Here is a 26,912-nt window from a genome sequence, read left to right on the forward strand (position 1 = left end):
GAGGTAATTTATTCTCATTTTTAAAAAATGTAGAAAAAATATTAAGAATGAAACCAGTGCCAAGTCACAACACACATAGAATCCTAATATTTCATATATGTAGTACAACTAATTAAAGCCTTTCAGAAAGTGTCTTGTATCCTCAGGCACTTTGTTTATCCTCATTATCTTGAGAAGGAAACATGATGAGCATGAGCAGGTGATTTACAGAAAGTTGTGGCATTATGTTCAGAATTAGAATTAGGTCTAACATACATGGCTCAGTTTTCATCAAACAGACCACTTTTGTTTCTTTTTTATTTATAGATTCGTTAAAAAGCAGCCAATTATAAAATTTCTGTCATGGGAAGAACAGAATATTTTGTTATATTTATGCATTTAAAATATTATTAATCACTATGGTTTAATCCTGTAACACTGAGAATCACGTAAGAAAATGAGTATTACCCTCCTTTTTTTCTTCTATTTATTTATTTATTTATTTTTAGTTCTAGTATTTTCTGTATTCTAGAGGAAATTACATTGTTTTTTGTTTTTAATCATTGGTAAATTATAGAAATTAGAAACATATAAATGTATTACTGCTGCATATCAGATTACATATGACTTCTTCACATGGAAGGATCTAGAAACTATACAGAAAGAACATCCATTTCCCTTGTAATTGTCTTTGAGGTTTAAGGTGAAGAATGCTGATATGTATTTTCCAAAAAATGTAATTCCAGCTTTGCTAAATGTTGATATTTTTAGCATTGTAATTGTGCAGGTCATCAAAAATAGCACTACATTCTTGGGTTTAGCAAATATGCAGCAGCACATTAAAATTATGTGGGTATTTTATTAATAAATAATATTACCCTGTTTATTCTATATGTCTTTTAGGTTAGTTGAAATATTTTAGCTGTATTGGATGCTCAGTTTTTGTTGTACTAAAAAGTGAAATAGAAATATGTGATGAGGCTTTTCCCACTAAACTGTTCTTTCTTTCATATGCTTACTGTGTTTCTTTTTATTAATCTCTTTTCAGGCTAAATTTGCCTAAATTTTCAAACATTTATAATTTATAACACCTTTAATTTTTTTTCTTTCTGATATCTTCCCTTAACATTGGTTGTTCACCAGCCTATTAGAACTGAGCATCCACTACTTGAAAAAGGACAATAGACTATTGATTAATGGAATAGCACCAAGCTATGTTTTTTTCTTATACTGCTTTTTATGCAGTCTAAGATATTATTTAGCTAATAATTGGTCTCCCTTGATTTCATGTAACTATGGAGCTATTGAACGTGATGCCCAAGATTTTTAATTCAGCTGAATTTTGAAACGTGATTTTTTTTTTCTACTATACTTACTTTAAATTTAATTATTAATACAAAATTTCACTGGTCTTGGGTCATGCCTCCTTTGGTGAGTTTCTTCTGGAATTCATGCCAACCTTCTCTAGACTCGACTAATTTAAAATTTCTTAGGCATTTACTTTAATGGCTTTGCTTTTTACCAGTTCTTCTGTGTTTCGTGCATGAATGTATGAGTCCTGCTAAGATAACTAGAGCCATTTCTCTGTGTATTTGTCATTTCTCTCTCCTTTTTGTAATCTGGTTTTGATCTTTGACCACACTGTCCTTCACGCCATGACTACTGTATTTCTTTGAAGGTTGTTCTCTAAAAGACAAAACAAAATTTTCAAAAATCACACTGTGACAGGAAACTGTGAACAGGATGGTTTAGTGCCTACATATGTTTATAGATGATCATTAACCACCAGGTGTATACTGTTAACATCATTCATACAGAAGGTTCAAACCCCAAGGCATGGAAATTCTCAGCATGTGCAACATTGCCCAAAGCTGGGGTAGAAGTAAGCCAACTCCTCAAAGGCAGAAAATATTCTTTCTTATGAGTAATTATAGTCTTTGAGTTGAGTCATTCACCTATACCATTACTACCGTCTCACTTTTTCTTTTTATTCTCATTCTTCTGTTTGAAAACAAACGAAAAACGAGGATGCAGCCTCTCGCCTGCATGCCTGTAAGCCAGACATAAGACTTCGGAGCCCTTCTAAAGATTAAAATATCTCCTGTCTTGAATGATTGTTGTAAGTAATCATCCAAAACTGGAGTGTGTCCATGTCTACACATTTGGAAACCAAGTTGACTTATTTTGTAGTGTTACTTTCAGGATTTTGAGGTGTGTAGGGCTGACTGTGAGTATGCAATATAAAGGAGTCCATGGTCTGAAATTACACATGTAGACCTCTATTCATAATAGAACTACAATAAAAATATAAAATAAAATAAAGTATTCAACAACCCTTGCCTGCCAGCTCCATGCCGAAAAGAACTATCTGGAACTTTTATTTTTTTTTTTCCCGTGGTGAAGAGTAGAAGCACCATATAGTTCTCTTTCTGGTACATGTCGAACAGTGACAGCTGTATTATTTTGGGACATCTCCCTGGGAAATAATTTAGCAGAAGGATTGTGAATAGCGATGACTGCTACTTCATCTGGATGGCATTACCATAAATTTGATTTAAGGAGTCTACATTTAGCTAATTCCCTGTAGTTAGAGCAACACTCTTAAAAGCTAGGAACTTACATGTAAGCAAAAGACCTTATTTTAAGAGTGGTTCATTATGAAACTGTTGAAGAGAATGTACAAGAGAAGTCAGACAAGGGCTCCTGTAGTACTGTATATTCAGGAAGTGGTAGAGTGAGTAAATGATTATCAAGGCAACAGTTTGTTTTCTTCCTCTTTCCTTTTGTGCTTATTTTTGTTGTGTGTATTTTAGGAAGTTTGTGATTCAGCATGCAGTCTCCCAATAGCAGAATATTTTTGTCTCCAATTAAAAAAAAAAATAAAATAATCAAAACATTTTGTTTGACTTTGAGAGTTAAAAATATAAGTAGGTGATAAGGATTACTAAGTACTCAACAACATCATCGATTATAATAGTCATAGTTTGCCATTTTCATACTATTTATTTGGGGCTGTGTATGTATGCAAAGAAGAGAAAGTTGCTTATAGGACTTATTCTGAGGTTTCTGGATTTCCCAGGTTTTTTTGTGATTTGATATGTCACTTAAGTTCTTCTGTCTTAAAGTGTACTAAATCCTCCCTCTTTCCCTTCCATTCAAATGAATGATATATATTTTCGATGAAAGTACTCATGCTAGACTGACAACAACAACAAAAAAGACAATGGGCACTCTGTGTATGTGAAAAGGGATGTACCCTTCACAACTCTAAGTCTTGAAAAGTGTAAACTTGTATCCTTCAGTGATTAAAATCAAATATGTTATCTCTTCTGAATTATTCCACTTCACTCATGAGAAATTATGGTGTGTTCTGGCAGTTGTAGCATGCTGTTGATGTTGATAAATCCAAACTAATTTGAAACAAAGGCAAAAGTAAATTTCAAGAGTGGAAAAAACTCACAGAAAATTCTCCATCAGCAATTACTATTTTTCTGGGAAAGGAGGACACTTGCTATTCTGGGACAAGAGATGATTTCATGCACAGACCTTCTAGTGCTTCAGTTTCCACATGCAACCCAAAACCTACCCATTGAGAGATTTATTCCTACTTTTGATGGATTCTCAAGAATGTTTGTAGTTTAATATAAATTTATCTCTTTTTCTTTTTATTTCACCTGTATACATGTTAATAATTACCAACTGAAAGTCTTTGGCAGGTTGAAATTTAAGTGTGATTATATTTGTAATTTGACATTTTGTCCAGTGACTGAGCAGTGTTGTGGTTTTTTGGTTTTTGTAGTTGCACATCTCTGGCTCTTACTCATGCTTTTTGTGAACAGATTCTCTCATTGTATATTGAACCATATTTATTGTTTGATAAGTTCATCTGTATTTTGCAGGGTTTTTTTCCGCATTTTTTCCAGGTAGTTGTATTGATTGCACGGCACTGGAAGAGTGATTTGATCCCTTCCTTGTAATACTAGAAAAGAAAATAAAGTTTAGGCATATGAATTAGTCAAAGCATTTAAAAAGTTAATCTTTTGGGTAAAATAGATCTAAAAGTGAAACAAAACAGCTAAAGAGAAAATAGCAGACAGCAATATTGTATACTACTAAATTGTTAGAACAGTTCCTAGTGTACTTTTGACTCGTATTAAGTGGCTTTCTCCCAGCCATTCTTTGGCTGTGTTTGAGACTTAGCACAAGACACTTATCACAAATCTGCTGTGTCTGTGGTAACTCCCTTTAAAGAGGGTTAGGAAGTTTGGTATTGTGGATGTAGTAATTTCTGTGCCAGCTAGAATAAGTCTCAGGCATGTTTTATTTTGCCTATGTTTACATGTTTCAAATTATCATATTTCTAACACTTTTAATTTTCTTTGGTTTTTGTTGCTTTTGTTGTATGATAGTAAGCTGAACCTAAAAATACCACAAACTGTAATTTTGGAGCCACACATTACGTAATGAAACTTCACAATATTTTCTTAATCTTTTAGCAGTTTATGGAGTTAGTGGAGTGTGTTTTCATTTTACTAAACAGTACTCAGTCACCCAACAGGAACAGGAAGCAAAAATGAACTCATGGTACAAATAATGTGCTAGAGAGCATTAGGCCTTTTGATTCTTTTGTTTCATATGTAGAATTATGCGAACAGAGATGTGGTCTGTTCTCACCATTCTTTCTGGTGATTCCATTTAACATATTGCTGTTTGTATAAGTGAAAAATAAATACCCACTCAGTAATGGGTATTTCACATTATACCTATAATTTCCCCTCTAAATTTTTTCCAGATTTTCAAGTTTTTTACAAGATAATACTGATTTATTTTAATTCTTCTCAGGATTTCAGTCTCTCTTTTTGTTTGTTTTGTTTTAGTTAGAGATAGAAAATTAAGACCAAAAAGTTGTTGCATTTCAAACAATATATTTAAAATATTTGGCATTAATACTTTAATAATCAGTATTCTGCAAGCTTTATGCTAAACAGATTGAGACTAGCAGTTGCAGAAGAATTTTACACTATTAGCTCATTCTCCAGCTGTGTCATCTTTGACTGGATATTAAACTTGTTGATTACAGTCATCTGCACTGAATTTTGAATTATGTATGTGGAAGAAGATACTATTTAATATACATACACATGTACAGTTGACTAATACTGTTGAGCACCAAGATCTTGGAGTTACCACCGATACTTCTGTGAAAATATTTCAGTGCTCAACAGTATTTAAACAATGCATCTGCCTCAGGGATAGACTGTGCAGTTCTAGTCCCTTAGTGTCAAAAAGGATATAATAAAACTAGAAAACCTGAAGAGGAAAGTAATGTAGATCATCAAATACATGAACCTAGTATCTCTGAGAGTGAAGACTAAATAGATGAAGATTTCAGTCTACAAACAGAGCTGAGAAAGGTGCGTGATACATAGAGGTCTACAAAATCTTGGCTACCCTGGGGAACTTGAGTAGGCAATGACAGTCTAGTCTTTTCTAAAGAAGATATACTTCAGTACAAGACTTCTACTGTGCTGCTTTTGCAGAATTAAATTTGAGGTTGGATTTGACAAGGATTACGTATTTGGGGCAGTCAGTCATAATAGCAAAGAATCTGCTTCAATCTCATTAATAATCTTGTAAAGATTTATAGTGGCAGCATTCCTTTGAACCAAAATAATAATAATTTTATTTAAAGACTAATGGTTCCTGTTTGCTACAGCTCTGATAAAATAGCTCTTAAATGGACACAGGAGAACAATTTTAAATAAGTCTTATGAAGATGAAGTAGATACCAAAGTCAGTTATTCAAAAGAAGCCATTCAAGGATATTCCTTCAAACAGGCAGACCGATGAATGTTAGTTAAATCCAAGATATAACACTAGTATTTCATTACTAATGTAGTTTTGTAGGTCTACAATGTAAAAGGTGATTTCTCAGTTCCATTAGTAAAGAAGATGTCAGACAGACTTCAGTAAGTCTGCTACACTCATATGGCCTGCGTACCTCATTACTAAGGTTGACAAGTATGACAGAAGAATTAGGGAGATACTTTTCTTTCTGAGAAAACCTGGATATACTGTTCTCCTTGTAACCTAGGCAGGAGAGGTCATTTGGAGCCTAAAGGGTGGTAAAACTTCTTAAGGGAAGAAGGAACTGGAATCTGCCAGTGCTTAGAAACAGGAAGGAATGGCATATTGCCTTTGAGAGTTTAACTGTGTCAATTTAGTGGAAACCTTGAATTTTGTGAGAGCAACAGCATATGCCCATCTTGTTGATGATGAAAGACCATCAAATCCATTTTCCCAGTAATAAAAATCCCCTTCTATTTTAGGTGACATGTAACATTCTTGTCCATAGAAATACATGATTTTAACCTTTTTACAGTTCTGGAAGTTTGCTACTATTTTCGGTTGCACTGTTCATGGAAGTCGCTTGTTCGGCCTGGAGAAGAGGAGGCTCTGGGGAGACCTTATTGCGGCCTTTCAGTATTTAAAGGAGGCCTATAAGAAAGATGGGGACAGACTTTTTAGTGGGGCCTGTTGCAACAGGGCAGGGGATAATAGTTTTAAACTAAAAGAGGGGAGATTCATGCTAGACATGAGGAAAGAATTTTTTAAAATGAGGGGGGTGAAACATTGGCACAGGTTGCCCAGAGAGGTGGTAGATGCCCCATCCCTGGAAACATTCAAGGCCAGGCTGGATGGGGCTCTAAGCAGCCTGATCTGTTTTTTGGGTTTGGTGTTGGATTTGGTGTTGGGTTTTTGTTTGTTTGGTTGGTTGTTTTTAATGCAGTTGTATGGCTGTTACATTACAGGACTTGACAATCCCATAGGTCCATTCCATCCCTCTCTTGATTATGTAGACAACTCAATTAGATCCAAGAGTCTGTGATGAGCAGTGTGGTTAGGGATAAAAACAGAGTATGCACTGCTTATTTAAATCAGAGATTTATAATCTCTTTTTGTGACCTTATGCCAGGATGAAAAACCTTTTTACAGTCTTCACTGGCTTTCAAATTGACTGTTGCTATCCTCTATTAACTCGATACTTTTATGGGTTGCTTTGGTTGGCAGATTTGGCTTATGAACACACAACATATTCTGATGCATGTAATGTGATTGTAATTTTTCTTCCTCCTTGATGGTTATTAATTTCACCTTTTTCAGGAATTCTCAGTTGAAACAGCAATGTATCTAAGTATCTCAACTTTTTTTTTCTCAATAAATATTATTTCTCAATAAATAATTTAACCTCAAATAGTGCCTTTTCTGAAAACAATTTGAAAAAAACACAGTCATAAATAAATTGGTTTAACTAGCTTTCTGTTAAACTCACAAACTAGTATTAGTATATTGTCTTTCTATTCAAGTCTCCAAGTGATGTTAGAACCCAAGTAAATGCATTATATTAGCATTGGTAAGCAGTCATAGTATCGAATTGTTTCTTATGTGATTCGTACTTGATTTCCATAATATTGTTAATAAGCTATTTTAAGAAACTTGCATTTGCATGCAAAAAATTAGAGGGCACACCTTATTGAAGTTTATACAACTTCAAATATGTCATAAATTAAATGGTTTCATCTTCAAGAGGGCACGGGTATTTGAAGGTAATAGAAAATGTAGAAACATTATCTGTTGCTGTTTTCTACAAGTTCTCAGAGATTTTTGCTTTCAGAATTGTTTCAAAAGAGTTAGTTTCAATAAGAATTTTTTTCTATGTGGAAAAACATTTAAAGACAGTCTTACCATGCTTTATGGCCCTGTCAACATCTCTAATGTATGTATTGTTCCTTTTTGTGTGCTTTCTTTAAAATAAGTATTTTTTTAAATGTTTAAACAAAAGTATTTTGCAAAATTATTAATTCATTTTAAAAATAAATAAAATTCTGTCTAAACTAAAATATATCTTATGAGAGACTTGTGTGCCCTACTTTTTGATAAATACATTTTGCTAATGGTTTACTTTTGGCCATAATAGTTCTTTTTACAATGTAGTTATACTATGTTACACAATGGTATTAAAACTCTTGTGAGATACTTTATGTAAAGTATAAATTATTATTAACTAGCAGTTAAAACACCTTTCAAAAATAGAAGTAAAACAGATAAAGAAATGCAAAATACAAATTTTCATCTTCTACAACTGAACACTTATGTCTGCTTCTCACAATTCTCTAAATGACAGAAAGAAGCTTCCTGTATTTGTTTGTTAGCCTAATATTTCACTTAAAAAAAAAAAAAGCAACAAAAATATACACTGTTGTCTTTGTTGTTTGAGCATAGGTAGTTTTTACACAGTAAGATTTAACAGCAAAAAATTCTACTTCCACCTACTACCATTGCACTTCATTGTGTGGTATAAGTATGTCTGTATATTTAGGGAGGAGATTTTTTTGTGGAATTATTTATTTGTGGACTTGCACACAATACTAGAAAAAACCCTCTTTCTCTCCTAAAAGACCGTGGGGACCAGATTTTTTATAGTCTCAAAGATACCTGCTAGGTTTATTCTGAAGTTATCCGTTAGATTTGTGACAGCAAGAGTACTGGTCAAGAAAAAAAATGAAGGATAGAAGTTTTATTTAATTTATTGTTTTTCATTGCTAGTTAGTCTTAGAGTCAGATGTTTTTACCTTAAATAAAATAAATCAAATAATGCAGTAACACTTTTTAAATTTTTTTTTTTCTTTTTTTTCCTTTTTTGCACAGAATTGAGGAACAATGGAATGCACAAATTAATTTTTTTTTATTAAGTATCTTAGGGCTCAGAATATTCAGAGTATCTTTAAGATCACTTGATGGAGAGATCTCAGTTGTCCAGCCAGTGACAGTTGGGTTTTGGAAAGATCTGATTTGTTGCAAATTTACAGAAGATTTTATTTAAAGTTGCTTAGATGTGAGAGGAACAGAATTTATATTGATGCTCAAATGTCAGTTTTCTTGCAGCTTAACTGAAAACTAACTTTTTAAAAAACCTTTTTGGAATACAGAAGTATGTCTAGAGACATGCAAGTGTGAATGTGTACAGCGAAGTACTATATTTTACAGAAAGAAAACCTTCTGTAGATTATTTTGTTGTATTGTCCACATACCTAAAGATATTTTTTACTTTGCACTTTTGAACATAGAATTCACATAATCTAGACATTTGCCTCCTTTGTTGTATTTTTTTTGGACTGTGGAAGTGTAGTATATTATTTTATTGAGAGTACATGCAGCTTAAAATACTATCATTTATCAGTCTGCTCAGGTATGTGTTTTATATTCTGTATTTGGTATGTGGTCAGTTAGTCTGGGAAGCAGTCCATTAATACATGTTTGATTTACTCTGTGTCCTGTAGACAGGTGGACATTTTCTTTTGTTGGATGACATGTGTGTTCATTGAAAGAGAACTAACAAACTTGGAAAAATGCCAAGGGGAAATACATTCCAACACTGAAAATCATGTTGATGAAATGTGAACTCTGAGTCCAAATGTTAGCTTATTCTGACAGATTTACAAATGAGAAAGTAATTTAAAATCTTGAAGGTATTCTATTTTACATTAGGATCGTGAAGTGTGTTCAATAACTGTTCGTGTTCACAGTGAAGAATTCACATAAAATTTTCAAGGAGCTGAAGCTTACTCATCCATTTTAATAGGAAATGTATTATAGCAGGATGCCTTGTTTGATTTATGACATTTGTCAGTTTTTCAGAAAAAAGTATGCCTTTGTGTATATCTTCTCTTCAGCTTCTCTTTTTCATCCACACTTACAGAACCCAAAGGATTGCAGCAAAGCTAAGAAACTCGTCTGTAATATCAACAAAGGCTGTGGCTATGGTTGTCAACTTCATCATGTAGTTTACTGCTTCATGATCGCTTACGGCACTCAGCGAACCCTCATTTTAGAGTCTCAGAATTGGCGCTATGCTACCGGTGGCTGGGAAACTGTGTTTAGGCCTGTAAGCGAGACATGTACTGACAGATCAGGTACCACCACTGGGCACTGGTCAGGTAAGACTTATTAACTCAAATATTTTCTCCTAGTTTTTTTCTGATTCATTCATGTAGAACCATTTTGATACCTCTTTCCTTAATGTGATGTGGAGTGTAATAACTATGATTGCAATTGTATACGTAAGCATCTTTTAAATATTATTTTTGCATTGTATTGAAAAAATATCATCCTCATTAAGATATCTCTGCTTTGACAGAGATTTTTTAATACAAAATTTTTGTATTTCAGATTTAAATTATAATACTTCAGCAGTCTGCCACTCTTTTATGTGCCAGATGTGAATCTGGTTTTTACAGGAAGAGAATATTAAATAGAGGCTGTTGTAAATTTTAAAATAATATAGCAGGTTTCAAATATAAAGCAAAAGAAATACATGGCAAATGGTATCCAATAGTCATTCACACACCAACAAAATAATGAAATAACTTTTAATGTAAAACGAACTGACTCAAAATTCAGGTTGTAAAAACAGTGGCAATGTTATGGGCCAGTAAGTTGATGCATTCTTATACTAGGTTGAACAATTTTGCTAGAATAACTGGATAAGCATTCATGTTTGGAGGATTGGATAATTTTGTTTGTCTCAAAGTAAACAGCATTCATTTTAATGGAATTCTCACAGTAAACATCTCAAACCATTATTAACACGTCCACGGTTTTATATTTTTTTCTATGTATTTAATTTTTTTTTCAGGTATTTGTCAAAATTGAGTAGGTATACAGCACCACTGGAGATGGCTGTCAGTATGCTAACTTTTTTGCTCTCAATTGATGATAAATATTAGGAATATTTTTTTAAAATTAAATTTCTGCACAGGCAATTTTTGTGTGAACAGTTGTCAGCTTTTCAAAACATACATTTTATTGACTGTTCCTCTTTTGTTAGGCGTACTTATTTTTTCTGTAACTGGTATAACAGTGGGAGTTTATAAATGTTACAAGAAATGCAGGGAAGACACAGTTGATCAAAAAGATTACAACTGACTTACCCATGACTAGGTAAATTTAGTGAGATGTCTTCATTGATAAAGGAGATTTTTGTAAAAAAACCCATAATTAAACAGTTGAATTAGAGAGAGATGGAAGTTTAATTTTAAAAACACTTTGTGTTATTGACAATTACAGTACATATAATTATTGGATGAGTAGATAAGCTAACAGTTGGTGGAGAATGTGCTAAGCTATGGGCAAAAACAATTTAGAGTGGGAAACATTAAAGAAGATATTGTAGCACTTTTCAGGCTGTATCTGTTTTATTTATCAGCACTGATGTGAATTTTGATTGTTAGCATGTGGCATGTTAATCTTATCCCAGAAAGGAATTTTGGCTCAGTAGCTCTGTGCTTAAGGACAGATAAAAAGGACTAATACTTTCATTATTTATGTTAGATGTGCCTACGGACTCAAGAATTTCTCTCCAGTATGTCCTGCAGGATGTATTTGGCAGCAACAGTTGTGACCTGGATTTCATTGGGACATTTAAAAATTGTGTAGGGATTTTCAGTAGATAATTATGTAAACTACACTCATCAGTAAGAGATAGTGCACTGATGAGGTGTTATTTTAGCATACAGTTTTCTCTTTAGAACTACAAGAGCTACAGCATGACTTTTGCAGTCCAGTACTATCCTAGTGCTATAGAGACAATATACAGTTTGTCTGTTTGGACAGCAAGCAGAGCTTTTCAATTCTGGGTTGACAGAAACTATTTTCCTCTGCACCATCTTCATTCTTTCTCTTCTGTTGCCTATCCCTGATACACAGATTTTGGATGGTGTGTAAAGTTAGATGCAGGCAAGAATGGCCAGATCTCCAAGTCATCAGAGGCTGTACATTGTACACTAGAGCCACAAGAAATATTCCCCTTCACACATTTCTGACAGGTACAGGGTTATCCTGTGTTTCAGGAGAACTTTGAACTAGTCACTGGGCTTGGAAATTAACAGCAATGCAGAGATGGGGAAAAAAAAAAAAAAAGTAGGATTTTCTTCCTTCCTTCACTTCATCTGTCTTTCTGTCTTTGAAATGTTGGAACATGTGGCCGGTGTCATAGGCACTTCCAGACAAGGAAAAATTATCTGTTCTGACAAGTGTCTCAGGTTTCAGTTGTCATTCCATAGTGATTGTGCCTCTCATAGTTTCTAAAATTATTTGAGTCCTCAAGCCTATTATAGGCAGAACTGATACCTTTCAAGGATTTCTAGTTACATATAGTGGAATTGTCTGTATTTTCAACAATTGTACTAATTGGAATGATTGCTTTATAGTTACTTTACTTCCTACTGAAAAATTCTTGGGAGTTGCATTATATGCTATAGTTTGTTGTTTTTCTGAGAACAGTGTGTTGTTTTGTTTGTTTCATGTATTTTTTTTTTCCTAGAGAATCAGTAACATTTTTCATTCATGTTGGATCCAATAGTTCTTGAAGGTCTTTGTTATCTGGCTCATTAGCAGTTTAGTGAGGAAGTGTGCCTTTGAGAATATGTAGAGGAAGGAGAGTTGTCTATGCAGTGGGCAACTCAACCCCAGGCCTATTTGAGTCCAGTCATAACAAAAATTAAACTTCACAGAAGTTTCCTTAATCTAACACATTGTATATGTCGAAGTGTCCATGAGATCTCGTACTTTCCACTGTTGTCTCTGTGTGCTGGTTTGACTGGAAATGGGTTAATTTTCTTTATGCAGTTAGAAACCTTTCTTTTTCATAGCTAGCATGCTCATTGTTTGGAATTAATTTGAGAACAAGCAGATAACACCCAAGCACAGAGCTAATGTTTTTAATTGCTCTGGTTTGAGAGCCAGGTATATTCTGGGTGTCATGCTTCCAGTTGTCGAGGAAGGCGGGGCAGAGATGGGACAGAGCTTGATTGACATCTAGACTGATCAATAAGATCCCATTAGCGTCATGCTTCCGGTTTTGGCTCTTCTGATCTCTCTGGTTCTTCCCTCTCTCTCTCTCTTGGGGTAGCCAGGAAGTTCGGTTGAGACGTTTAGCCCAGCCTTTTGCCACTTTGCAGAGGCCTCTGGGCTTTTCTGCCTTTTTCCTCTTTTCTCTCTCTGGGATCAGCTTTAGGACCAGGTGTGGCTTGCTGGTCAGTTGTGGACAGAGCTTGTAAGGAATTGCCTTGAGTATCTTTTATTTCTCTTTTATATATATATTTACTAGTAGTGTATTAGTATTTTGTTATTCAACTGTGTTTATCTCAATCCAAATTTCCCCCACTCCCTTTTGATTCTCTCCCCTGTTATGGGGCGGGGGGGTGGGGGAGGGGATGAGTGAGTGGCTATCTTGGTTGTATTGCTAGCTCAGGTTAAACCACAACACACTGTGGAAAAGGTTTTACAAATATTTTTCTACTTCAAAGTATTCCTCAGCTGTTTGTAGTCTTTTTAGGAGGTTCAGGTACGATAACCTTGCTGAATTCTGAGGAAGGCAGGGCAGCGTAAATGTTATAGGGAGCTGGAGTTTAGGATACAATGTAGAAACAGTACTTGCCTTTCCAAAGCAAGCACACAACTCTAGTTCAGTAAGCTAATATTTTGTCTTCTGTTGGCACTAAAGAACATTTCCAAGTCCTGATTTTAGATACCACACCAAGAACAATGCTGATTAAAAGCAAAGCTTTTTCATCATGAACATAGTTCCTTGGAGAGGTTGTGCAGTTCCATCTTCGGGGGTCTGGTACTCTGCAGCCTGGCACTGGGGTGGCAGCATGTTCCCACCACAGCTCTGTCTGGGAAGCGGTGTCAGTCATGGTGGATACAGAGCTTGGAGGCCATGGCTTTCTGCTGAGTGGATACCATTGCTCCCTGGTCCAGCTGGCAGAGCTTCAGTGCCCTCCTGCATGCTCTTCCGTTCAAACTGCCACACCACACCCTTGCTGATGCGCCACACCCTGCTTGCCTGCCCTGCTTGCTGGTGCTCCCTTAGGGCATCTTTTATACATGGGGGTGGGGGATTAGCTGCTGTTGCTCCTGACCCTGCCGAGGTCTTGTCAGCCACTGCTGTGTGAGCTGTGGGCTCCTGGAAGCTCTCAGCTTCCCCACTCTGGAAATCCTCCCTGTGCACTTTCATTCAGCTATGAAGGACAATCTTTCTGTGGCCAGCCTACTGGCCAGCCACAGACGCTATGAACTGCATTAAAGTTTCATCTTGTGCAATGGCATGACCACTGATGAAGAATGACACTGACAATTGATCTCTTTGACTAGCTTCAATCGGCTTCAAGAGGAATCCTCACTGGATATTTAATTGCCAGTAAATCTGAAAGACATTCTGTCTTGCTGAAGATTTCTATATATGTTTTTAATGCCATTATAAATTTATAGAGATTTTGAGTTATTTTCTTTACCCCTTAACAGGGGCAAATAAAACTGAAATTCTTAACTGTAATTAAAACCAGTTTGCCCACAAAACAACAACTTTAATTTTTTTTCTCTACAGCTTCTGAAATCAGCGTAGGATTTTCTGGATTTTCAAAATACATGTATAAAAATGCATTGACTTTTATACATTTCCATTTCTCGTAAACAAAATTTTTCTCCTATAGTGTACTTAGAGTGCTCTGTATATGGGTTTTAATGTTGTCTTATACTTATGTATCAAAAATATTAGTACAACTGAATGCTTATCATAAAATAACAGTGTAAATTACAGAAATAGGCCAAAAAGTCAGAAAACTGTATCATCATCTTAAAGAAGTACTTTGATGTAATTTGCAGACCTGCATAGATAATAATTTAGTAAATTGTTCTTCATGACAAAATTGTTTAAATCTGTACAGTTATATTTCTTTTTAATTAAATTGCCTCTGCTTGACACTTTTATTTTAGTTTTATGAGCAACATAAAGTTTTGAGTTTTCTGAAGTCAAATCTTCAGCAAAACAATTTAGATAGTAATCTCTTCTACAAAGAACTAAGAGGCTTATATAGATGATAATATAAATATATTTAAAATATTATTGGTCTCATCCTATCCTAACTAGGCATAAAAGCTAATCTTGTCTGTTTCAGAAGAAATTATCATGTTTTTGGAATTTGGGAAGTAGGGTGAATTTCAGTAAGCAAGCTGATGGTGGTCTGGTGGCAAGAGTGGTAAGACATATACTCACCTGTGCAGAGAATTAGAGGTCATCTCATGCCTTGTCATCTCTGGCAGGAATTGTTCTTTGCATTTGACATGTCATTCCTACAAGTCAAGTTCAGTTTTTCTAGCTTAAATATGTTGAAAGAATGAGAATTCTATTGCAGGTTTTTGCAAATATAGGACTTATTTTAATCTGTGGCATAATTTTTCCTTTTCCTTTGTTTCATTCACTTTCATACTCTCATTCTAGAGGGAAAAAAAAAAAACTTAATAAGAGATGGTTTTATGCATATTCTTTTTAATTTTAAAATTATACCTTGCCTGCAATGGTACTATAGTTGTAGTTAATTTTTCTTTGGTATCTATGGCCAAACTATTTACTAATAATTTAGGTAGGAATTGCTATAAGAAGCATGTATGACTTTCTAGTCATAAGAACCAAAACTTAGATAACTTGTGAAGACATATTTATCATTTTTAATTAATTTTTTAAAAAATAGTTAGTTATATTGAGCACGAATATTTTTACTTGCCAGGTAATAATGTTCTGTTATCATTGCAACATGCTAAAACAAAGTAGGCCTCTCATAATTTTTCCTTGCTTATTTATGGTGTCCTTGTGGCATTCCCCAATAATACATTGAAGGAGGGCTATAAAATAACTACACAAAAGAATGGAACCATACCATAAATGGAAAAAGAAAACAGATTAAGAGAAAGGACAGATTCATGTATGATGAGAAGTCAAATCTTCATTGCATGACAGGGAATGAAGGGATGTGGAGGTAAAGAATCCGGCTTAATGTTTTAAATAACACCGTGTGCTCCTTCCCTTAAGGCCTGCAAGCCAGTAAGATGAAAGACAACTTGAAAAAGGAAGCCTGAAACAAAGTTTCCTGCAGTTACTTTTGAATATTGGCTTTGCTGCCTCCAGCCATGGCTTCATGAATGGATGCTTTTAAGGCAGGGCTACCCAGAGGGGAAAAAATGGCAGAGCTCTTCACTTCGTGGTAGTACCAGCTTTTAAGTATTCATTGAACTATAATCTTAAAATATGAATTAATTAATATGCTTATATGTATAATTCAAGAACAAGGATACTGTGGGTACACAAAATTAATTTTTAATTTATTGAAACCAATCAGGCAACAGTCATCAAAAGGACCAAGTGAAAATTGCGAACTCAAACCATAAAAAGTTCTACAGAATTAATTGCAATAAATAAAAAAGTTTCATTCCATGAACTAGATCTTCCTTGACAGTGGTTTTTCTTTTACGTAAATCAGATGAATATTTAGTATTAGCCTAAAACCCCTTCAACTTGCATACAATTGTATGAATTGCATTTTGCTCCCATATTTCACTTTTCTTTACAAAATCTTGCAGAAAAATCGATCAATTTCTAATTCTTAGTATTTTTTATACACTGACTTTCATTATTTACATTTTAATTCAAGCAGATTTACATTATTGTGAAGCATACTGGGGACTGGGGATTTGAGAGAAGAGAGCAGAACAGCAATCTGTCTTGTATTTTCCCTTTATTTCAGTTGCATTAATCTTAAAATCAAGCTGCTAATACTGTGTAGATTTTTTTGTTTTTGAGGGTGCTTTTTAAGATGCTCTGTATGAAGACGTGTGTATGTAAACATGAGTAAATACTTGGAAAGTGTTAAATCTTAAAGCAAAGAGTTTGACCCTTCATAATCAATGATTCTTTGGCAGCTACCGAGGTGAGCAGTGCTGGCTTCAGTTCCTGAGCCAAATGGGAGTTCATGCTGTCATTTATTTACTGTTTGCTGAAGGGAACATTTTAATCAATGACCTCATCACCTTTTTGGTATTTCATTGACTCATGGTAGTTGTTCTGTTAGTTTCTGGATTTTAAATTCCTTATTTATTTCAACCACTGTACAAATTAAATGAATAAATAAAATTTGGACAATTCAAACGATATGAAAGTGAGGGCTACAAAAGCACAGCCAAGTTCTGGCTCTAAATATTCAACACAAAAATATTTTTTTTCAGAGCAAAAGTTCAGGTTTATTTAAATGTAAGGAAAGAGACAACACTAGAGATTGCATGCAGAGTTGGGACTGAGGCTGATAAAACTAAACCATCTCTGGAAAGGCAACATGGTTGAGAAGTTTTTCCATGTCTCTTGGCATTTCCAGTGTTGTCAGCAGAACCAGAATTGATGGCTACTGTGATAATTAAGCCTATGAGTGCTAGAAAATCTTGCCCAAATTAACAATTTAGGTCCACTTCAGAGAATTAATCTCTCTGTTCCAGGTTCAATGTCTTATGAGGACATGTCTCCTCATGTTGTTACTCCTGACCTTTAGGCTTTGAGTGTGGGTGAAGACCAAAGCAAAGATGGATAATGGTTTTAAACTAAAGGAGGGGACATTGAGGCTAGAATAAAAAAGAGGATTAAATTTTTTTGATGAAGGTGGTGAAACACTGGCCCAGGTTGCCCAGAGAGGTGGCAGATGCCCCATCCCTGGAAAAATTGAAGGCCAGGATGGACGGGGCTCTGAGCAACCTGATCTAGTTGAAGATGTTCCTGCTCATTGCAGGAGGGTTGGACTAGATGACCTTTGAAGGTTCCTTCCAATCCAAACTATTCTATTATTCTATAAGCTTAGTATTCTAAAGAATTAGATCTGAGTTTTCAGAGCAATGCAGTAACCTAAGAGAGCAAAGTGTGATCTTTATTTATACCTAAGTGGAGGCTTATTGAACAGTAGCAAGAAGTTATTTTTGCCTTGCAGAGCAATGGCCAGACTGCAGCACACTGCCTAGTTTTGTTATCAGGCATTCAGAATGGATGCTGATAAATCTGAAAGCATTCTCAGAAAGAACTGCACTGATTCAAGGCCAGAAAAACCTGCTTTACAGTAAGAGATTAAAGAACGTCATTCAATTTAAAAATGAAGCAAGTTTAAAAAGCTGATCCGGCCACATCTTATAGCTATTTCTGTATGGGGAAAAATTCTGCTTTTAGACAAAAAGAATGTGGCTGGATAATTCAGATTGGAAATAATGTCTAGTATTTTTTTTTGTGGAGAGATTGGCTGACTACTGCAATAATTTGTTCGGGGGATATGGTTAATTCTTGATCAGTGAGTTTTCATTTCATCAAGATTAAATATGTTCTTGAAACCACAGCTTGTCTCAGTTTCAATCTTTTATTATTTTCCATGTGTAGTGTAGAAAGTTTTTATGATTTCAGTGACCTAAATGAAGTTGCAGTCTGGTGTACAGTAAACAGGCTGGGATGAGGAAGGCTGAATAGAGCCATCAGTAAGGGAGTAGCTATGCCTTGGATGAACATGAGTCCTTTATTTGAAACAGTCATTTACCTGCTGTTGCTTAAGAGAAGATTGGAACTGCAGAAAAACAAAAGGAAAAATAAGTTGACACATTTTTTTTAAATGTTTATTTTACTTTTTTGAGCGAGGTGATTGAATTAATGAAAAGAAACACAAGTTATAACTGAAGAGTTAGATGTTGTCTTTGAGTATTTGGCAATACTTTTTCAAGTATCAGATCAGTGCTTAACTTTATGAACAAAACTGTTAGTGGAATAAAAGAAGGCAAGTCTTAGAGACAAAGAGAAGTCAAATTAATTTAACCAGCTGATCTTACAGTGAAGGAAAACACTTTACGTATATAAGAGAGGTGGGACGGAGAGGGAGAAAGACAGATTTGTGAGATTGGGCCTACTTAGCTATGCATAATGTCTTTGCGGTCATCAGGAGTCAGAGATGGTTATAAATTCTGGAAAAAGATATTTTCTAATAGCTAAAAATTGACTGCAAGATGCTTTGGAACATTTTTAAATCCTCTTCTGATTAGAAGTCTTTGAATAAAAAATATTCTGAGTTTATAATATTCAGAAATAAAAATGAAACTGGTAGAGACAAACTAAAAATAACACAAGGGGTAATGAGGCAAAAAATTTGGTATATTTCAAAAGCAATTACATTCTTTCCTGGTAAGAATTCTATCTCATGAGACATAAGTAAAATAAATTGCCTTTTTTAAAATTTTGATTGACAATATGTTTACGCTGATGTTATGAACATCAGACCAGACAAAAGTACTGTAATTCTTTTCCAGTTTTACCACTTCTTAAATTAACAATTAGGGATGCAACATTTTTTATCATTGCAATTCAGTATTTAGTGTTTCTTTATATGAAATTTACATCCTTTATAAAATATAAGTTGATGCTTTCTGGATCTGGAGAAACTGAACAGCATACTTCGCTGTAGCTTTAAAAGTAATTTAAAAGACAATTTGTCATCCTGTTTTGAACCATTGGTAGAAGAGATTGTCATTTTTTTTCCTGCTATGCACCAATTCTCACTAACTCTTATTGACACAGAAAATAGTTTCTGAAAGTAAAATCTTCTCATATATGTAAAAAAAAACCAAAAAACAAACCAGCAAAGTATAAAGAAAGTTGTAATTAGAAGATATCTGGTAATGTAATTGAATTCAGTTCCAAGAAAACTGTTAAATATATTCCTGTTTCTTTTTTTTTCCCCACTTTGTCCTTTTTTCAAGAGAGTTTACTGAATATAGAGTATCTGCCCATTGCAGCATAAGTGAAGAGTCCAGCCTTCCTTTAGCCCTAAGTTAAATTGTAGCTTAAAAGTACATTATTTATTTTTAATTATTTTAAAATTCTTGCCACAGCTTTTTTCTTGTTATGAAAATATGATTATCCAAAATCAGAAAAAAAGTCTTTAGAGTTCATCTTAAGAATATATTAGTTATTGTCATAGCTGCATTTATATATAGTAGATTATTGCCTGAAAATCGGAAAATGATGTCTGTAATTATTGTTTCTGTTACAGAAGCACCTAAAAGCGTTGTTGCATTTTTAAGGAGGCAAATATAATGAAGTTGCTTGATGTTGTTAAAAGGCATTTAAAAAGCAACTAACAAAACAAAAAAACCCAAACAAAACACACAGACAACCAAAAACTTTTGTACAGATGAGAAAAATAGGAAAGAATGTAATTTCTAGCAAATTACATATGAAACCATCCTAAGGAAGGCCAGAAAAGATTTTGAGGAGAAGCTTGCTAAAGGCAAAAAACTTGATAATAAATCCTTTTTCTAACACATCAGAATTAGAAAGCCTGCCAGAAAATCAGAAGGGCCAATCAATGGTCAGAGGTTGAAAGAAAGACTGAAAGGAGAAAAGGCTGTAGTACAAACTATGAAAATCTTTCATATCCACACTCATTATAGAAGAGCTTAGGATGGCTCCCATACTGGCATCTTTCTTAATAGGGAACACTTTGGATGCTTTTTCTCGAACAAGTATCATTGACAGCATTTCACAACAGAACATTTTGTTTATAATTGCTATTTGTTTATAATTGCTAATCATTTATTATTGCTATTCTACAGAGCAATGGGAGTTAGCTGAAGGAATATGAATTTTCAAAAAGGGTTCCAGCAAGTCACAGACTGTGTATTGGACAAGCTGACAGAAATAATGAAGAATCAGTTTAGGGAATACACAGAAAAATATGTTACAGTGGAGAAGAGTAAATGAGAGTTTTATAGAAGGAAATGTCTCAGAAATTCAGTAGATTTGAAAGAGGCAAAAAATACGTAGGTATGGAAGACTGAGCTCATTTCATATATTGCACTTCAAGAACGCATTTCAGAAGGCTTCCCCAGATGTAACTACCATAAGGTAAAAGAGAAGCTCCTGATGTATATAAAATTGGGTTAAAAGAAACTTCAGAGGGCAAGTGTAGAAATTCATGATTAATATTTGTTAGAGGAATCAGTCACCAGCAGAGACTGATGCAAAATTTACATTTCAACTTATTCATATATCGTCTGGCAAAGAGATGGAGTGTGAGATGGCAGTATTTCTAATGATAATAAGATATTTTTGTTAGCGAAGGTGAACATTCTGCCTGAAGAGTTGCAGAAGGCTCTTGCAGTAGTGACTGTGAAATAAAATAGCAGATAAAAGTCTGTGTTGATAAAGACCAGGCAATGGGGAAGAATGACACTGAAAATACATTCAGTTATGAGATCTGACTATGTATTGCTATTTAAGAAGTGTGGAGTCACATCCAGTAGTCTCTGTACCATAGTAACATGTTTGCCTAAAACTGTGCACTTAAACTTGCTTTTCAATATTTCACCTTCAGTATTAGAGAGTGCCTATTTAAACTGTAATACTAAAGGGACTGCTGGCTCAATTCATGTACAATGTGAAGAAGGTTTTTTAATTTTCAGATCACAAGTTCATATCTATGGTTTAAAATCAGTCTGGGTAATGGTTGCATCTCTAAAATAAGTATATGGACTTCTTGAGCCACTGCTGCTGTGGACCCCTATTTTGGCAGCCTTTCCAGAAGCAGAAAGGCTTGCATGAACAAAGCGAGTTGAATTCTTTTGCCCCCTGCTCCCAAGTTTAGAGTAAACCCCTGCTGATGATGTGGTGTTTTTTGCTGATATTTTACACTTTTTGTGTGTAAGTAGAAAACTACATACTTCAGTTTTCTGCACAGCTGTTTTCACAAGAATACCACTGTCTTTCAGAAAAAAAAATATAAGGATAAAGTGTATAATCAGCTGTAACTTTTTTGCAAAGAATGTTAAGTGTGATCAGTATTAAAATCAAGTAGCTGTACACTGACAGTCTGTTTATTCCTGAAAGATCTAATGCTTGGAAATTGAAATTACAGGAGATGAAGTCATTTCTTGTATATTTCTTTTGTTTTTGCATAGAAGAATGTTGGCCTTTGATCTTTCAGTGCAGTTGTGGGTTTTTGTTTGGTTGGTTTTTGGTGTTTTGTTTGTTTGTTTTCCCTTTGTAGCAATACTTTTAGCATTGTCTTACAGCTTGTGACACCAAGTTCACTTGTGCAAACCCGAATCTGCCATACTAAACTAAGTCCACTTGTATTTTAATAAGTTCTTCAAAAAATACATCTGTGTGCTCTTTTACACCGTAATCAATCAAGCCCACAATATTGAGTGTTGATTCTGATTAAGCCATTTATATAGCCTAAGCGTACTATTTGTTCTCATTTAGTTGTATGAGGAGTTACGTTAAGTTTATTATTGATAAAGGAATGGTGTTCTTAGAGGTTGTTTTCCATGTCAGCAGCATTTTTCACCAGAATGGGAGATAAATGGGGAATACATTGCTTTTAAATACAGCCATTGTTCAGTAAATTTTCCAGTGGCAGAAGTAAGAATGTATATATTTCTTTAATATTTTAAGTATATAATCATGCTATCTCTCCAGTAATGTTCAAGGAGCAAAAATGTGGAGGTTTTATACAATGATTTCTCCTTATGTCACTGTTAATTTAGATTAACATTTGATGTCTGTATAAAATTTGATTAAGTTTGATAACAGTTCCATGCATGGGCAGGACCATCAATAGGCCAGCAAATACAGTGTTCAATGAGAATTATTTAAGTATGATGAAGTGAATGAAGGTAACCTAAAACAAGGGATTTTATTAATGAATAAATATGCCCACTGAATTAATTATTTTCAAAATAGCAGAGGCTTATTTCCCTACATTTCTTGATTATGGGAAGTTGAAACACTGGCATTATTTTCTAGACTTGGAAATCTAAGGAGTACATGAAGAGGGCAAAAAGGACTTTTGACTCTATAGTGGTACCAATGACGGATCACATATTTGATCACATATCTTATGCAGTTCATATAAAATATAATTTTTTGAAGCATGGCTTTCCCATTTCCCTAAAAGGTTGATGTTGCCTCAATCTGCTAGCAAAACTAGCACTAGTAGGTTAGTGATTAACTGCAATCTTTTCTCACAAGCATTAAATCATGGATGACAAATCATAGATTGTTAAACAAATGCCAAGTTTTCATTACAAACTGTAAAAGTTTTTTGCTTAACTGTCACTCTTCTAAGCATTTTTCCATAAGCAAAAAGCTACAAGTTGGCATAATATTAGAGTTTATTTGATTTAAGGTAACCATTCTTTACCTGAAGTTGTACTGTAGCATGTACACTAGGGAAGAGTACAAGTATATTTTGTGTTCAAATGAAAAAAATCAGTGTTTTTTGAGTATCAAGAGACAGCATTAGGCAAACTGAGAGTAAAATTACCTCAGAAGTATGTTAGGTCTAAAACAATCTTTACACAGTTTCAAATATTAATCTGAGTTCTTTGTTTGGCTGCATAAATTTCAATCCAAACTGAAGCATTCTCAGATTTTGGGGAAATTGTCACCTATATCCTAGTTTTGAGTTACTTACACTTTACTTACTTACTTTACACTAGTCATTACAATGTAAGCAATGTTATGGTTAAGTAATACTGCTTTTAAGTAATATTTGAACAAGGATAATCTGAACTGGCAGCTGTGGCATTAAATTCAAGTCATGGAAGCATTTCATCTAAACCCTTCCTCTGTCTTGAAAATGGTTACCACCATTTCCAGATGAAAGGCATCCCAGAGCACCTCCAGCACTAGTGGTTATCACTCTGATACTTGGGAATGTATCATTTAATATGGGGTCATCCTTTCTGTTAATGCAGATACTATTAATTCTGTATAGAGAGGCTGTAGTTCAAGGCTGGACATTTCATTCATTTCAGTATAACTTTGCCAAATCCTAAAGGGTTCTTGTCTTTTTGCATTTAAGTACTGAATTAAAAAAAAAAACAAACCAAAATGTCAACTAATTAGTGCAAATCTATTCCTTTCATAGATTCAGAATGTCATACTGAAAAATGCTTTTATTGTTATATATTTTGTTTAGACATGATGAATGAACTAAGTAGGCCAATGGTACTCAATACAGTTTTTCCACCATGTGAAATAACTGAAAGCTGTACCAAGGCTTTTAAGGCAGAAATAATTTCTTGCATTTTATATTTGTTTCTCAATCTTTAGGCCTTCAGCCTGCTGTTTTCTTCCTAGTGATGCAAAGAAATAAGGAATTTGGAAACCTGCATTTTGTTCCATTGGTCTTCTGCCTGCATTGGAAGACACACATTTATTTTGTGTATTGAAATCTCATTACTTATTAGAACAGAAAGAACACATTTATCTTTAAGTTGTGGGTTTGATTATGGATAGGATTTTCAGAGAACCAGAATGATGTGAGGAAATAAATACTATTGAAAGTCAGTTGGACTTGTGTTACAAAGATATGTTGGTTGTTCAGGAGCTCTGGAAGTTAGGATTTTTGCTGGAGCAGAAATAAGACAACCATCAGAGTTTTATTTTTTGAGACTGAGCTGATAAAACAGTATCTTTGGCAGATAATTATATTAACCAAGTTTCTTGTAAGTGCAGAGGTTTTGTCATTATGCTGTGTCTTTCTATCTGCTCCTTTTTTTTTTTTTTTTTTTTTTTTTTTTTTATCCTGACAGCACAAATTCTGATTATTGGATTAATTTTGGCCAAATTTGACCAAAAGAAATAGGTCTTGTTAAAGTCTCTCAAAAGTCCTCAAAAGAGGCAGCCTCGGTATATGTATAGAGGCAATGAAGTCAGTATTCAGGCCTACCAGCAAGTGAGAAGCAGTGACTGATCACAGACATCACTTTCTGGTGCAGAGAATGGTAAGAGATACAGGAGTATGTGAGAGTAGTTCCAAGAGTTGTACAAGAGAGTGGAGGAAAGGATGCAGGAAAAAAGCCTTGGGAGTGCTGGGTTGAGAAAAGTAATAGATGTGTTGGCATGTTTGAAAACAGTTTGGTTTATTCCCTCCTGAAGCTATCAAGAATCTGCTTCTTGGGGTGACAAATAGGACAACACAACCCATATGGTATATAAAACCTGAAAAAAAAAAAAAGACTCTGTTTTCAGTTTACTTAAAAATGAATTGCACCAAATTTATGCAATACCCGCCTGCCTTAAAAGGTCTGATTAGCTAAAGGATGATTTAAAAATTAATAAGTGGAACACTAGTGAGAAAGTAATTAGAAACCAAGTTCAAAAATTTTGTATTAAAAATGAACAAAGCAAAATCTTAAAACAAAACCACTTAGATATACAAGCTATATTTTACATTGATGACTTTAAGAGAAAAAATAGGATGATTTATTGCATTTTAATTCCATTTTATATTTCAAACTATGGCATTAAGTCCTTACTAGGTTTTACTATGTTTGGAAATGCCCAAAAGATAGTTGTAGCAGGTGCAGTCTGCAGCACAGGAGAGATAAAAGCATACTTTTTATTTCTTCTGAACTAGTTGACAATTCATAAATAGCGTAACACACCATGACTTTGCATAGTTTCCTTTTTGTGTGCTTTGCAAAGAAAAGCATTAAGATATCATTGAAGTTGATGAACCATGAACCTACTGTCTTTGCAGTATATAACAGTATCCAGCAAGACAATGAGGAGCCTTGTGAGAGTTCGGCACAGTCCCTCTCAGCATATCCCATGGTAATCTAACATCATTCCTAGCACTCTGACTGTCCTGTGTGATTGAATTTAGAATTGTTCACTCAGTTGGGGTGAGGTTTCAAATTGATAGTAAGTCTTTCAGGTTGTAGAGCTTTGTCAGGTAGAGTTGTGCTTAGTCTATGCAAATTGATATCAGCTTAAATAAGTATTTTGTAGAAAAAGGAAAATAGTGAAGCTATTGGATCTTTATTTGAGTTTATTCAGCTCTGTTTCCAGCAATGCAAACAGAAATTAAATTGAAATTCTCATTTACACAACAAGAATGTCCTTTAGCACAGTATTCCTTGAAATACTTTTAAGGACAACTTCTTGAAAGAATACTTCGAAATTAGATGATGAATTTTGAAATAACAGGAAAATGAATAAAGTGCTCAAGCAGGTATTCAGTTAACATTAATTAATAGTATTGATCGTTACTTGAAACAAGGTGACATTTTGCCATTCAAAGTAATGTACATCCAACAAAAATACCCATCCAAATGCAGGTCTGAGCCAATGTTCAGGTGGCAGGTAGTAAGGTAAGGGGAAATGACAACATTTCAAAGGTCATTTTGATCCAAATCAACATTTATGGGGCTTCAAATAAGTTGATATGAAAGATATAAATAGGAAAAGTTTCTAAATGAGCTTTAAACCAGGATGACAAAGATTAAATTTGAAAAGTAGACCATCAGTAAGATTATGCCAAATCACAAAAAAAAATGATATAAGTCCTGTGAGCTATAAAGTAAGTGATTAGGCACATTTGGATACTGTAGGGAAGGAAACTTACGTTTTTATAACACACACAGTCCATTTCAGTATTTAAAAAGTAATCAGTGGTACTCCTGGAAACTGAAACTGTAGTGCTGATCTATTAGTGATGAACCTATAAAAAACCCCCAGTTTCTTTACAGTCCATGATTTTGTTCCAGAATATGTTGTTTTGATAAAAGAATTACTATTGTCAATATTGCAGTACTTTATGACTATTACAAAAACACTCAATCTTTTGATTACTTAGTGAAGTAAAAATGGATTAAGTTGCAGAACTTTGGAGGGCAATTATTTAGATGAATCCAAACTGAGAAATAGGACCTGGAATCGTATAAAAGTTAAGCTATAAATAGAATTATAGAGGCAAATTTTGGCAGCCGTAAAAGCTTCACACTGGAAGTAGTAGCTTGAAGTATCGCTGAAATGTAAATTACCAATAACAACTCTAGATGTGTCTTCCAACCTAAATAATTCTGTGATTCTGTGATCAAATGTCAAAGTTGGACCTGTACTGAACAGGGAATTGCATCTGATTGACATGATGATACTGTGATTTGAACTACCAACATGAGAAAAAGATAGAAGCATTTGTATGGATTATTACCTTTTATAGCTTATTTATTTT

At 34.3% G+C, this 26,912-nt stretch overlaps 1 protein-coding gene across 2 annotated transcripts in view; it reads left to right on the forward strand.

Moving 5' to 3' along the window:
* Positions 1–26,912, forward strand: part of FUT8 (fucosyltransferase 8) — a gene marked incomplete at its 5' end in the record, with an annotated part of 63,424 nt that overhangs the window by 18,551 nt on the left and 17,961 nt on the right. For both annotated transcript variants that reach the window (XM_080345111.1, XM_080345112.1), the window contains one exon: positions 9,740–9,977. In XM_080345111.1, the coding sequence (XP_080201237.1) occupies positions 9,740–9,977 (238 nt within the window). The remainder of the gene's footprint in view (positions 1–9,739; positions 9,978–26,912) is intronic.

The sequence above is a fragment of the Nesoenas mayeri genome, assembly GCF_963082525.1.
Source record: "Nesoenas mayeri genome assembly, chromosome: 5".
Lineage (NCBI taxonomy): Eukaryota > Metazoa > Chordata > Aves > Columbiformes > Columbidae > Nesoenas > Nesoenas mayeri.